Raw genomic sequence first — 15,742 nt, 5'->3', positions numbered from 1 at the left:
TGAGTTAGCTAAGCGTTTCATTTCGAATCCAAACTCCAAAGGTATAGGCACGAATCGATTTTTAAATGTTATGCATATATATGTTTATATATAACATAAAGGAATAATTTTCTCTCAATTGCTATGCTCAACATTTTTCTATATTTTTTGCAAAAGGTATATCTATTTTACATTATTATTTTACACGGACTCCACACAATACGATTTTGATTGTGGTGTGTGATGAGTGTAGAACATACGATTTGGCCAAAGATATATATTTGTTTACTTCCGAAACGGTGGAGAGTCGGATGGGGAGGGGGGATAGAGAACAGGCAGAATAAGTGGACAGATGCGGAAAATTTTGACTATAAATTTTGAATAGCGGGTATAGGGCGTTTTTGTTTAAACGCCATACCCATGCACGATTCGATCGCATTAGGGAGCCGATCTACTTTGGAATTGACACGTTGTTGTTGGCTAGCTTTTTGTACTTTTGATACGTCCGTCTGGTTGTTTGCGGTTCACGGGTGCTTTGGAGTAGGATCAGGGAATGAGAATCTCTCTCTCTCTCTCTCTCTCTGCCTCACTCTCTCGGTGGATACACAGATTGTTGGTGGGGTTGGTCGTCCGGGCCAGGGGGTGACACTCGTTGCTTGTAGTTCAGCCTAGAAGCTGTTCTTCATGCGATAGAGGTAGTGGGCATGGGCCACTCGACTCTCCGTTGGTTGGGTGACGCGCTGTACGGCCGACATTTCGGCGTAATGTCCGGACTCTTCCTGCTGAGAAGGGGACGAGGATGGCTCGGCAGCTCGCTTGGCATTGTCCTGCATGTGGAATTGACGATGCGATTGCGAGGACATCGAAGTGGAGCTAGACCGAGGCGGCTGTCTTTTCTGTGGCTGCACCGGCTTCTGTGGCTGGAACACAATTTTACTCATGGCCTGCGATCGCGAGTATTGCTCGGCCAATTCGCTGGGACGTTGGCCATACGATACGCTGGTAGCTGGCGAGGATTTGGTCGGCTTGAGACTCATGGCCGAGTTGCGCCGAAACTTTGGCTTGCCAATGTCCTTGCCCATGACAGCGGCCTCCGTTATTTGGCTGCCGGAAAGGGAGGATATGGGCGCAGCGGCATGCTTGCAGAGCGTTGGCAGATCGTGCTCTTCGGGCCATTCGCGCCACTCACGCCAATTGTTGGTCGAGTCCTTCTGGGCGCGTTGCCACTCCCGTTTCTCCTGTCGCTTCTTCTCCTCCTCGTCCATGTCCGGCCATTCGGCCCACTCGCGCTCCTCACGCCTGTCACGCAGATCGCTGCGCTTCTCACGCACCTCACTCATCTCACGCACCTCACGCATCTCACGCACCTCACGTTTCTCGCGCCGTTTCTGCGGCTCGAGCACACCTCCGGAGAAGGAGGGCGTCGGCACGCGAGTGCTGGTGGTCGACACCTTGATGCGTGGCTTGTTCGGCGGCGGCGTCGGCGTCTCCTTCTTCTGCACATAAGTGGTTCCGTGCATGCTCAGTGGTTCAGGCACGGGGTTGATGTTATCCACCACCTGTTTGCTCAGGCTGAGCGGTTTGCTTTTGTCGCGCGTTCCCTGGAGATGGGCGCGATAGCCATCGAACTGATTGTTGATCACACGCTGTGAGGGACTGAGAATGTTTGGTTCGATGGTCGTCTGGTAATAAATATCATCTAGACGTGGCGCCACAGAATTCAGATCTACTTGCAAGATGTTCTTGGTGAGGAAATCGCGCTCCTCCTCCGGCTGCTTATAGAGATCTTTTTTGGTGGCAGAGGAAAGAGCCGGTGGCATGGAGACGAGGCGTCTAGCGCTCAGATTGCCGCTGCTTTTCAAAGGAAGGCTATATCCTGCAGTTGAATCGGACTGCTGGTGCTCGTCAGCATCCGCATCTGCCTGATACAGATGTTCTTTGGGGCGCCGATCGCCGCGATCCCTGCGATCCAAACGAGTCGGGCGAATCTCCTCGGACTTTGGTGAGATCGTCTTTAGAGGCGGCAGCGCTGGTGTTCGATAATCGGCCCGATAGATATTCGGACGCTCCTTTGTAGCATTCATGTAAATGTCACTGAGTTGGACCTTACCCTTGCGGGCATTGATGACACTACTGAAGCCGGTCTGCTTTGCCCCGAAGTCGGCAACGGTAGTCAGATCGGAGAGATTCCCCTTCGCAAAATTGCTGCTGTAACGCACATTGGTAGGCCTACGGCGACGTGGCTTCACCTGCTCCATGAGTGGCTCTGATTTTTCGCTGTCGACACTAGCCACCTTTCGGCTGGTTAGACGCTGATGGCGTTTCGGATGGTGCCAGCCCTCGAGCGGATCGATGCCGTGCTTATCAAAGCCGCCGGTCTCCTCAAAGGGCGGCGGCACTGCCTTCGAATTCTCGTAACTAATCATTCGCTTTGTCACCGGATCAATGGCCATCAGATCCTCCTGTATGGAGCTGCTGATCTCGCGAGCCACTCGGGCGCTGCGATCGTCGGAATTCTGGTATTGAAGCTGGCGGGCCTGTGCCGTCGCCGTAGTCGGATTGAATCCGTAACGCCGAGTGCTGGTGCCGAAACTTCGAGTCGGCTGCATCCACTTATTGACGGGCGATTGCGGCCCCGGGTTCGTGACCAGCAGACTGCTTTTCGCGGACATCGGAGAGTTCGCATTGTACACCAAGTAGCCGCGACGATGCCGCGAGGGCATAATTGTCATCATGGCCGCATAGGTACGACGGCGCGCAGCGGCCGAGTTGAAGCTGCGACTCAATTGCATTCCGTTCTCGTTGGGCGGCGGCGCCACCATCCGCTTCACACTCATGCTGCTGCTCGAGGAATAAAGAGACAGTTCGCTGTAGACCTTGCGCAGGTTTTGGGCTTGCGAGGACGTCTCGTTCAGAGCCTTCTGCTCACTAACCAGACCTTTCCAGGTGGGCAACAGATCGACCGGCAAGGGCGTTGTCTGCATTACGTCCTGCATCGGATGAGAGATAGTCCTGTGAACGCCCAGCACATTGGTGCAGGAGTCTCGTGGCGAGGGTATAGGACGCGCTTTAGATGGCGTTCTGCTCTTAGCCATCTGATTCTTTTTCACGGTCGAGGGAGTGCCACGGGCCAGGATGCCAAAGCTGCCAACAAGCAGCGCCGTCCTGGATCCGCCCATCTGCTCGTTGTAGAATTGACGCACTGTGGCGTTGATAGCTCCGTTACAGTGCAACATGGTCCCCTGTTTGGCCAACTTGCCAACCTTTTGGTAGCGGTGGGCATTCATCATTCACTAACAATTTGGACAGCAACCCGAATCTTTACGCTTTTGTATTTTGTTTTGTTTACCGAACTTCGAAAAGACAGAAACAAGGAACACAGACGATAGCAAAAATACAAAAAATATAAAAAAAAATTATATATATATTGTGTTGATTACAAAATTTCGGAGTTCTTTACACTACGGAGCATCATGTAAAACTGAATGCCTCAAATAATAAACTGGCTACTCGTACAATGACAGTTCTCTGGCCAATTCCGCATGACCTACTACTATCGAAAGGGTTTCTTACTGAAAATAAATCGTTTTTATAGATTCCTAGACTGGGAGGGCGGGTCGAGCAGAAAGGTGCAGAACTTTAGCAACTTTGTTGCCCAATCACTCATAATATCCAAATCAGAGATATACTTAAGTCTAGTACATAATTAAGAAATCATTTGACGCAAAAACGGTTTCACCAATTCTGTATATGACGCGCCGATGAAATTGAGATTGTTACACCCTTCAGTAATAGTATTACAAAAAATTACACCTTCAAATACATTATTGAAGTAACACTTTTTCTACAAAAAACATTCCACTGAATATATTCCTATGGGATTTTTACTAAAATACTAAAATATATTTTAGTATTTAGTGAAGCTATTTTTTTTTTGTATTCAGATGGAATTGTCGCATCATAATTTAACTTATTTAATTTAATTTGTGACCTCACGTCTACTTAACTTAGTTGACTTTATATGCAAAGTTTCGGTTTTGTAGCTCCGACAGTTTTCAAGAAAATGTGGTTCATACATGCAAACGGATGAAATAAATTTGCATTAAAGGCTCCTTCTATTTAAAAATAGAAAATATGTTTATCATTTTACCCATTCAGTGTTGGGTAAAGCAATTCTATGGGTATCTCAAGCTAAGTTTTGTATTTCTTCAAACCTTTATTAAGGAGGACTATTTCATTTTTAAATGACGGAGTCGTTATGTTAAATATTTCCTTCACTTTCCCCTTTTAATTAGTTAAACACTACTAATATTTAAAAAATAATAAGCTAATGAAGCTATGGCGGGTTTTTAAATTACTTGAGTTGTGCATCGATTACACAAATCTCATGCGAAATTTGTTGAGTTCAGCTTTTAGGGTTCAATTTTTAAAACCACTTCAATTATTACAAAAACCAAAAAACTTGTCGCACATATTCATTGAAAGAGTCTGCACAGAAAATTCGGTGACCTTAGCTGCCACACTTTCTGACATTTTTGCGTTCAGACATACAGACGCCTATTCGTCGCAGATCGGAGCCTAAAGTAAACATTTTTATTCCAAAACCTACGTGTTTAGTAAAGTAAAATCCATGGCGATGATGGTGTTGTTGGTGGTGTTGTTGGTGTCTGTGGGGAAAGCTCCGATACAGGCGTTGGACCAATTTATAACGTAAACCCATATTGGAAAACATAGCTACTGCGATTAGTTTATGTTAGATTTGTTGAAAGTGCGCGACAGAACTGAGCGTGCCTCGAAGCAGGCCGACCATTTTATACAACTGAAGATCTTCTGAGGGGCAATCTTATCGACTGGCCTAGCCTTAAGCTCTAATTAGCGAATAACGCAGCCATCGACGTTATCGGGGTGGTAGCAAGGGGACCCGATTTCGGATCGCTGCGCCATCGTTATGAAATTGATTGTGGGCTGGAGAGGGTGTGAGTAATCGTCAGTGCTAGGCAGCGATATTGTTTTTGGCTCGAAATGATGACAAATTTTTGAGTTTGTGGGGGGATTTGTGACGTCAATTATGATTATTGTCGCTTAACAGAATTTAGCCGCTTTGGTTAACACATTTGCTGAATAACAATTTATAATTTGCATTTAGTTTCGATGACGATTGTTTTGTGCTTTCCAAAGCCTACCCAGATAACTACAGAGTTTATCTCTCTCTTCGAAAGTTTTTAATCATCTGCAATCCCAAGTGATCTTTGCAGGAAGATAGACAGTAAGAGTCTTCAGATTAGTTGCCAAGAGCTCTTGAGTTCTAATTTCAGGTATGCCTGATAGCTTAAATATTGTTTTCATTTCCAAACGATGGATTTAATCGAATTGGGTTCGTTCCAAGTGCTAAACATAAACGCGTAGTTTTGAGGGGCAGGACAACCAGTTTTTGTTTGCAACTCTCATTAAATTGTTGTTAATAGTCTTAACACAACTTTCCTACGCAATAAAGGCGATTCGGATGAGAACTTATGGAAACAAAATCGATTCACACCACAAAGTTGATTCCCTATTAAACCGCTTTAATACATTCAAGGCGATTCAGGAAGAAGCTACGGGAAAGGGGAAACAATTTTTAGGTAATTTTTACACATATTTAAACTTGAAAATAATGCGTGCGAATAGCTTAGTTTTATCGAGAATAATATATTTGGCATAACCCAAAAATTATCTAAACTTTACCTTTGTTTGTTGTTTGGAAATCTTTATTATTGTTTATTAGCCAAGTTCTAAACGGCTTTTTACAGCATTTAAAGAATTATTTCACTTTATTTTTGATTTTTAATGGCAAACTCTGTGTTTAATATATTTCTCCTAACGGCGTATTTTATTATCAAATGAATTGAATTGGATTTAATGTTGAAATCAAGTCGTGAGCATATATTAATACATTAAGCATTAATTTTTAACAGGCATTGTCATAGGGCTGCTCTGGTTTTTTATTGGACTTGTTAAAGTTTTTAAAATTTTTTTTTATAAATAATCGTAATTTCAAAATGTTTCTGCCGAACAGCTTAAAGTTATTAAATAAGTAAGTAAGTAATACATCAACAAAGATGAAAACTTTTATAGTCAAGAGCAAAAACAACTAAAGCATTGTTAGATTTTAATCAAGTTCTATAGACCTTGATGCTTGTTTTTATATTTAAGGCTTGAAATAAATTATTTGTTAAATACTATTGTCATCTAAAATACAAAAAGAAATACTTTTTACTGCGTAGAATTTTTAAACATATATTTCATAGACTTTGATGTTTGTTTTCATACTAGAGATTAAATATTTAATTTTCTATTGCCAGCTTAAAGAAATAGATACTCTTTTTAAGTTATTTTAACTTACTGAATAAAGTCTAATCTCTAAGCTGTTAATCAGTCTTTTGTATGAGAAACATTGCATTAAAAGTTAAATATTGATTAATAGTTAATCTTCTTTAAACTCTGTTAATCTAACTTAAGGTATTATCCCCAAGAACAAATCGGTCATTTCTTTGACTATAAAGTTGCAAATAAAATAACAAAATGTGACCAAAACTATTGTATTATTATTATTATGCCTAACATTTTAACGTTACTATTCCTATTTGAAGCATAGAAAAAGGAAAACCAAAATGGTTGCTTTAAAGGGGAATACAAATACGTTGCCAAAGCAAACTTTGAACTTAATGAAGCCATATAAATATCGCTTCTACTTTGTAAATATTTCATACACCTGGCATTGGTACTTATTTTCTATCGGCTATTTGGAAAGAAACGATTGCTCGCATTGAGACGTCTTTATCTTGCTGTTCAGATCGATCGGCCCGGCCATAGTCGAGCTAATTGCAAACGAGGTCGGGGTCAGTAGCCACCACATCATGTCAATCGGGCTTATTTATATTTCTATACATATGTACTTGTATGTATGTATATTGTATAATATTGTATCTGTCATTCGCGTTGCAATGAGTCGCTGAAATATTTATGCAATTCATGTAAGCAGCGATCGTAATTGAAGTTTTATTCCTCTCGTCTAATGCTAAATCAAAGTCAAGGCATAAACACTAAAGCCTTCGCAAACGGTTGTCGACTCCGAGGGTGTTTGATTTCAATAAAAACAAATGTGTTTTTACGCAACATGCCATCAATATATCAATCAGTTGTGCAAATAGTTGCTTAATTCATTAGACACGATCGAACTCCTCCCGCCCCCCTCCTGCTCGACACAACTCCTTTTGGGCTGCTGACTCGCAAAGCTTTCTCTCTCTCTTATCTCTTATCTCTCTTATCAATTGCGAAGGCTAAGAGCTTAAAATTAAAAGCCGCGTCGCACTTTTTGTGAAGAGCTCTTGGCCATCTAGGCAGGTAAGCCCCCTTTTTGAATTTATGAGCCGCCTTAAATCATTTCACAATTTGTTGCGCAAATCAAAAACAAAGACATCTGGAGTGCTGAGAGCTCTGGAACTTGACAGTTTTGGATTGAGAATGCAATATTGAGGTTGACTAGACAGACTAGGCTGTACTCTGCACGATTTGTGAGCTCTAGAGCAATGGAAGGGGCTCGTATGTCGCACAATTTAGTGAGAGTTTAAATGAAATGCTAGCTTTAAAATTTAATATATAATGTATTAAATGGGCAGTCTTTTTCAAAATCAGTTCAGGGGCAAAAAAAACTAGTGAGATGTTAACACATAATTGGGGTCCTTTGGGTGCTAGAAATAGCTTTTGAACACAGGGATCAAAAGAAAGAAGTTATTTTAAATTGCACGAAAATGTTCAACTTTCTGGCTGACATAAGTCTTTTAACCACTTTTCTAATAGCACTCTTTATATTAGTGCTGTCTTTCTAGACTTGTAATAAAAAAAAAAGTCGAATAAAGTTTTGTTTTTGTTAGCGTAATCTTTGTTTTGTTAAAAGTCGAATTGAAACGTGATCCGTTTTTTAATCAAATTAATTAAATTTTGCTTGTTCAACAGTTTAAAAAACTAGCTTTACTTGGCAAGCAAATTTGCGACGACATATCTTTTCGATGCGACTGATATTCGATATAATTCTTTTAATACTTGTATGCAATAATATTTAAGCAAGACTTAAATTTAGTCACTGCTCTAGTTCGGGGACTGAAAATATTGTGAAATCTTCATTGTTTATGGCGCAAAATCGAACCACTTCTATATTTGTGAATATATTTTTCCTGAACTTGTTATGTTAATACCTGTTTGTTTTTAATTGTTCTCATTTGTTGCCTCATTGCTTATTGTAATTTATTTTAAATTTTCCTAATGGATTATTTTCATTGTGTCATTGTTTATTTATCATTTTAATAATATTTTACATAATCGTATTATATTTTGAATTCATTTTTTTGTTTGTTATTTTTGTTGGCAGCTGTTTTAGTGGTTTTGTTACTTTTTTTAAGGAACATATTTTATACTATTATAATTTGGTCGATTCTTACAGTTCGTAAGATTTAAATATTATTTAGGCATGCTTTACAGTAACTTGGGTAGCTGTATATTTTAAAGTATTAAGAATCTAAGCGTTCATACACTCGAACAGACTCGACAAATATGACGCTTCTTTATCTGCTACCGAGAAAATTCTTTTACTTCAATATGGAATTAAAATAGCACATAAAGAATATAAAGTTGTAAGCCACAATTTTTAATTCAAATTTCAATCATTATAAGTATTATTTGTATTTCCATTATTTATGAGACTAAGTACTAAAATGTGCCCCACTTTCTTATTTGTATTTATGTCCCACAGCGTGTTTGCAAACTCTTTTTAAATCCAGAAATTTATATTAAAGCACAACAATATGCAGTCCAAAAGCTGGCTGAGCAATTATTTTAAAATTGACTCACACAATGATGTTAATAACAACATTATTATGTTTTAATGAGCCTTACATTGCTTTTACCGCAAATCCGTATCGCAAAAGGGCAACAAAAGGTTGTCAATGCGAAAAAACATCAGAAAATAAGTGAAGAAAGCAAAATGTCAAGGCTGTTCGTTTGAAATGCTTCACGCTTTTTAAAAAGCAATTTGCGGTCCCCGTTTGCCCCCGAAATGCCCCTCCGTTCTGGTAGTAACGGAAATGTGCTCCACTGCGCCACTTTCGGACGAAATGGGCCAGAGACTTGGTCTCTCATTGAGCCAGAAAATGTACTTTGCAATCAGCGGCGTCGGCGGCATAGGCGTCAGTAAGTTGTCAACTCAACTAGCCATAATTATAGCCACAATAATAATAATAATAACAATAATACGCAAATCGCAATCTGCTCTAACAGAAGGAGAGAGCAAGGGAGAGAGAGAGTGCGCGAGGGGAAGGCGAATTGAAGCGTGACTGTCTGAGCCATATGGTGACAATTAACTTGGCCAGTTGACTGTTGTCGGTTGGGTTGAAGGCGCTTTAATTTGCGCTGCTTCATCAAAACAAAAACATTAACAAAATTTCAATAATTGCAGCGCGGAAAGTCAATGACAACCATTTTTCAGCTGTCAGTCCGTCTGAAATTTTCGCTTGTCTGCTTGGAATATGAATATCACGTTTTTACTTGTATTCTCTTAAAATTATATATTGTTTAATTTTCTGCTGGCATGCACGAATCTGAGCCTCCGCATGTCAGCTGAGTGTGAGCATCAAGTTTAAATAATAAAAAAGAAGAGTTAAAGCTGGGCACCATAACTGGTAAATTCACATGATTCAGCAGCTCGATTAATAAATATGCACTCGAAAAAATGCTGGCCACTTATTTCAACATTTAATTAACAATATAGTAGTTATATGCACCTTTCGGGACGTCCAGGAAAATGTCAGTTTGTTTAAAGTCTGTTTATTTTTTCAAGCAATGCGCAGGCAGTCGAGTTCTGAGCTCAGACTTTCTTCTTGAAAATTGTTGCAGAAACTATCCAAACCAAATCTCATTATTGCGGGTGAGAGTGGCATTGAGAGCTTGCTCGAGAAACTTTGAGATAAAACTGAGTCAATGAAAAAACTTCAATTTATTAAATAAAGCGACTCAAAACTATTTGCAACTAATAAGAGACATATTTCTGAATGAAACTTAGTCTTAATCTCTATTTCATAGCCAATTTTTTATGCCGAAAAGAAAGTTCATAATGGAGGAAATAGAATAGAATGTGACTCTAAATTTAAAGTATGGAGCATGGAATTATTTCTCAGTTTCAAAAATCAATACAAATTCGTTTAACAATTGTTATTATTTAATGCAAAAAGTATTGAGAAAATGTTATACGTTTAAGGTACAAATTGATAAAAGGCTTACAACAGAGAATTAGTTGTTCAAAATGTATAGTTACAGTTTTTAATACTTATTAAGCAATACTTGGTTGCTTTTCTTTCTTTCAGTGCACAGTTGAAATATATGATGTTTGCGCTTTTAATTAAAATGCTGAAATGCACGCCAACTTGTAGGCCAGTTCGGTGAAATAGTAAGCTTATAGTAGTAGTATTGCTTCAAGGGGATTTTCGTAGACAATATGATTTACCTCTCGATTCAGCGGATGATTGACTATTAATTCGCACATCTTTGTAAGTCTTAGAATTGGCTAGACTCGCTTTAAATTCTTCTATTGGCAAGGGCGCACGCAGCGCATGCGTAATATTAAGTATACACTCGACTGCTTGGCAGCTTTGTTTGTCCTTCTTCTGCGAACTCGTAGAGACTCTCCAAAATTTCACAGACGACCGCCACACACTTCCACTATTGCTATCGTCTCTTGAACTTTTGAATTACTTTAACAGTGTTAGGCAGAACACAACAACAACAAAAAAATGGAATATTCTTCGCTCACTCACTAACTTTCTCACTCACGACCTGCACGAGACGCGTCTAAAAGTCAACTGTCAGGTGGACGGTCGCTGTTGGCACGTTTATTACGAGCGGCTCAGTGAGCGTAATTAACACTCAAAAAATGTGCTCAGAGAGCAGAGACACACACACAGAAAGAGAGAGAGCGCCGTTGAGCGGTTTTTCTTCTTTTTTCTTCTGAGCAACAACAACAGTTTAAATTTATAATACGCTGTTTATTGTCGTGCCTTTTTTGTTTTCAACTTTAAAATATAAATTATAGTGTGCATTGTTTTGTGGCGTCTAAAAACTGTTATTTAGCATTTTGTGAAACAGTTAGGCAGTTGCCTTAATTGGCACAAAGTGACGTCAGCATATGCTAAACAAAACTCCAGACTTGCAAATTTATGCTATTTTATATATATTTCTATAATCAATTATAAATATAAATATTTATTAATAAATTCAATCAAATGTAATACATTCTAGAAAGCTGAAGCTGAGGCTTCAATGCTGAATTGTTTGTGTAGAAAAGGAAAAGTGTGTCCACAATAAATTTAATAAATTCAAAATCTTTGCTACCAGAAGAAATCAACAGCTAAGTAAAGTTATAGTTATATCAATAGCCATTTGTTGGCATATTTTAGTGAATTTTTTAAAAGGCATTCAACTTAATTAGTTATTGCATGAATTGCAGAAAGTTAAAAGTTTGTTCAAAATGCCAAATTGTTTGTGTGGAGAAAGTAAAGTGTGTCCACAATAATACATTTTTTCAATAAGAAGATATCTATGTTTAGCAACAATTATGATACTTAAATAAATTAAAAAGTAGTCACACATTTCTTAAGAAATGCCAAGTTGAGGCAGAAATTTAAAAGATAAGTATAGAAACAGCAAATTTTACATAAGAAAAAAAATCAATGTTGCCGCTTTGAGTTACCGGCTTATAGAGAGCTTTACAAGGTCTTTATATTTATATTTATTTACAGCTTAGGCTACCCCTCTTCAAGGTAATGCCCATCTAGGTAGCTTATCAATATATATACAACCTGAGAATTGCGACGCAACACAGCAATTTGTGGAATCGCTGGCCCATCAGTGATTGATTCCATCTATAAAGCCATATACTACCAATCAAAACAAATACGGTGCACTTGACCGAAGCAAATCAAAATTGGTCAGTTCTTAAAAGGAAATAAACATTAATTGCCATTCAAATTGCAGATTGATTAAAAAATAAAAACATTCGCAATTCTGACACTGCTTGATAAGAGTCTTTTATTATTTGTTGAAATAATTTACAGTATTGTTGTTATGGTTTTGTAAACTTTGTTAATCATTTTGAAGCACACATCATGAACATCATAATTGATAGGAGGTTAACTATTTTGCGCGGACATTGAAGCGAGCGAAGGTCAAGAAGCTATGCGTTGTGGATGGGCTCTTTAAATAATTCAATAAACTGACACGATTTGTTAAAAACCGAATACCTGATGTTTACTTCGTGGAACAGCAAACATTTTCAGCAACGTTTCGGCAACAACTAACAAGTTCTCCCACAGCCACGTTTCAAACACTTTGGGCCAAGACGGACAGACGGGCTGACAGACAGGTACCCCAGAGTCGTCATCCAATAATGGCGGCGGACAGAGAGAACAGAGAAGAAGCAGAAGAACGTAAAGAAGACGACAAGAAAAGGCAAACCAAACAAGCTTAGCCGGCAAACGAGTATTGAGTGTGGGACTCGAGTAATTTGATGCCAACGAACTGAATCGACAGAGGAATGGAAAGAGGAAGGAAAAGCAAAAGAATGCAAAAAAATGAAGAGGGAAATCCATGCACATACAAGTAGTATACGGGTTAAGCGTTACTTAAATGCCCATTATTTTTCCATAGGTCTTCATTATCTGCTCCACTTCAAGAGAGCTTTTCTTACATACAGTTCCTACAAAAAGGTAGATCTGTGCGGAGGAGGAAGCTAAAAATTATGACTGTATAATTTTATTTGAAATATTCCGTCGATTAGTAAATGTTTTGATTTTCTAATATACCATACTTTATTGATGACTCGATAGGGAGGTCTTTAGGAATTTGGCTTATATAGAAATATATAGAAGTAATGATTCTGATTCTGCTCAAACTTCTTGCAAATACAAAACATTTTTAAATATTATTATAATTTGATTCAATTTTCCAAAACAATTTTCCTTTTTTGTGAATTAAGAAAATTCGGATGAAGGATCATAGAAATAGTTACTATACAAGTATATCGAGTTAATCATTTGGAATGCAGATAAAATAAGGATCAATCTTGAAGATTTGACAAGAACACAAATTTTAGCAGCACATAGATTTTTGAAACTGTGTATAGCATTATGTTTCCACTCTAGCGGTTAAGCCCAACAGCAATTTATAGCTTCGTCAACATCGGTAGCTCAGAATACATTGGGAATAAACGGTTCGAAATGATAAAAGTCGCTCAGCAATATGATTTATAGTAGCTTTGGTTTAGTTAATAAATAAAGTAAAGCGCATTAATAAGTTAGTTTTAGTTTTTCAAAGCTAACAATAATGCATCAAAATAAGTGAAATATAACACTAAAGTAGTAGCTATATTAATGCTTTTTTTTTTTGTTAGCAGGCATAACAAATTCAGCTTAGCAATATTTGAGATTTTCATCACAATCTGTGGACCATAGGAATAAGCGATTAGACACATATCGAATTGTTCTCCACAATATATTTGCTTGCTCTTAGCAAAAGTTATATCATAGTCTTAAATAGCAGAAGTTTTAACAAACAAACTAAACTAATACTTCGACAGAGCATTTCGTAGTCCCTCAGCCATTTGGCTACCTCCGTAAATTTCTAGAAACGTGAAGTAAAACTTTACCAAGTATATGCCGTTCTTTACTTTCATTTTGTGCCCACTTATAATTATTATTATCAGTAAGTGGCATATCGTTGACTTCTGTCTGCTTCTGTCTACTTAATATATTAAGAGGGCGTGAAAAATTTCTCTCTATTTAATTGTAGTGTCGTTTGGTTCGTTGTGGCGCAGTTTCTCGCCACGTAAGTTTATTGTTTAGAGGTTTTGAGTAAACATTTACATTAAGTTTCGTCATTTGTTGTTGGCTTCATTATGAAAAGCCTAGGTTAGTTTTGAACAATAGGGAATGCGCATTGCCACGTGTTTGTTTGTCAAAGTTAAACATGAACCTAGCCAGAGATGCACTTTTTAATTCTTTTGAATTCTTGGGAGATCATTAAAACTATAAGAAGACTCTCGAAGCGGTGTCTAAATATTTACTTTACAATTTCGAGAGTGGCAGTCATATAATTTGCAGTATTCTGTTATAACCACAAAGTAGTTTTGTATATGAGTGCCTAATATCTTAAAACTGATAGACTTTGAAGTACTTATAAGCCCAGCAACTCAACTCATAGTTAAGATATTTTAGTAAATGTTTCATTTTGAAAATATTGATTAAATAAGACACATTAAATAAGACAAATATGAAATAAAATAAAATGGTTATGTTTTGTTTTGGCAAACAACAAAATCTCAATGAGGCAATCAGGCTGTTTTCTAAAAGAACATTTTTAAAAATTGGTTAATGCAGTTTCTTTTGTGTTAATTTTTAGAGGAAACACGTTTGAAAAGCAGTGGAAGGAAAAACTCTGATTTTTTATACAAAAGTTGGAGTCTGTTTTTTTCCCATTTGGAGCTTGAATTTTCCCAATCACTAAAGCTCAGCATTCAGCTAGCTCTTTAATTTTAGGCTGGACATTCTTTTATTTATGAAAAAGCAACCAGGTCGTACAGCGATCAAAATGCGCAAGAAACGTTTTCACATTATACTCGTATGCCCTCTAATAACACCCATTAAGTATTACGAAATATCTAGAATAGCAGAGGAGCATTGACCCGTCGAACTATTACACAATATTACTGACAGCTTGCTGTCTGTCGAGAACTTTTGACATTTGACAAATTGGAAGATTGGAACATTTGCATGACAGTGCACAACAAAGTCAGATCTAAAGCACAGCAAGACAATGATTAATGACTTAATAGCTGCAGCAAATCAGAGCAAACAATTTGCTACAAAATGTCAAAATTGGATTGGAGTAGAAAACGAACTAACTAGACTTGAATATGATGGAGGAGGAGCGTGTGCGACTCACTTTCAAGTTGAAAAGCCGATAATGACGGGTAATAGCTGTCCATTCTAGCATGCACTGAGATGATAAGTTGAAGCGGAAGTTGGTGTGTCGGGCTTCAACAGCTGACAGCCATTAGGAGTTGTTTGGAGAACTGAGCAACAGGTATGGAACGAAATTAATGTACATTCTTTTGAAAAGAGACAAGAAAGCAAACACAAATCGAGTCCATTTACTAAGTTAGCACTTTTTCATTTTAATAAATTGAAAAGCTATTAAAATAACAATCACAAACAAACAACAATATTATTATATTGTTTGGTTTTTCACTTGAAAAATAACTTTGCACTGTTTTACTCGTCAGTTGTTATCAGAAAACAGACCGGAATTATGGGCTTACAAAAAAGTGTACGTTTTTGAATTGCGCACCTAGAATACAAATAGGACGATAAGCCTGAATAAAGCTCTACAAATGCATATTTGTTCTAATTCCCTTTCGTCTCAAGAAGTTACCAACTTGTAAAAATATTGTAATAACAAACTGAGAACTTTTCTAATCGCATCTTCGCTTCTGTTTGAAGAATTGAAATTGAGAGTTTTCCAGCATTAATTGAAATAAATCCTAAGAAACCATAATTCCAATTTCACAAGAAAATGAAAAGCTAAATTTAAAAATATTCGCGCAAAAAGACAAGTAGGAACAGGGTACTTATTATGTTGGTCATCGGTGTTGATGAGAAAGTAAAGCGGAAGTTTGTTTGTC

General features: G+C 38.0%; 2 protein-coding genes across 27 annotated transcripts in view; both read right to left on the bottom strand.

The window, feature by feature from the left end:
- The window catches only part of LOC115623726 (TLD domain-containing protein 2), a 127,050-nt gene that overhangs the window by 3,588 nt on the left and 107,720 nt on the right, over window positions 1-15,742 (bottom strand). The window contains exon 1 of one of the 26 annotated variants that reach the window (XM_030518234.1): window positions 10,514-10,808. The exons of 24 other annotated variants lie outside the window; for them this stretch is intronic. In XM_030518234.1, coding sequence (XP_030374094.1) covers window positions 10,514-10,552 — 39 coding nt within the window. In that variant the 5' untranslated portion in view covers window positions 10,553-10,808. Of the gene's footprint in view, window positions 1-4,588; window positions 4,608-10,513; window positions 10,809-15,742 lie in introns of those variants that run through there. One more of the 26 variants, XM_030518232.1, reaches the window with a different exon arrangement.
- Window positions 119-3,432, bottom strand: LOC115623730. Its single transcript, XM_030518240.1, has one exon. It carries the CDS (start codon window positions 3,267-3,269, stop codon window positions 648-650), a length of 2,622 nt encoding a protein of 873 aa, XP_030374100.1. The 5' UTR covers window positions 3,270-3,432; the 3' UTR covers window positions 119-647.

Source organism: Scaptodrosophila lebanonensis, unplaced genomic scaffold (genome assembly GCF_003285725.1).
Source record: "Scaptodrosophila lebanonensis strain 11010-0011.00,11010-0021.00 unplaced genomic scaffold, SlebRS2 tig00000053-arrow-pilon, whole genome shotgun sequence".
Classification (NCBI taxonomy): Eukaryota; Metazoa; Arthropoda; class Insecta; order Diptera; family Drosophilidae; genus Scaptodrosophila; species Scaptodrosophila lebanonensis.
Note: the sequence above shows the minus strand (reverse complement) of the source record. Positions and strands in the feature narration are given on the sequence as shown.

Excerpts from the sequence above, each read along its gene's own strand:
- LOC115623730 (XM_030518240.1), bottom strand. The coding sequence starts at position 3,269 with ATGATGAATGCCCACCGCTACCAAAAGGTTGGCAAGTTGGCCAAACAG.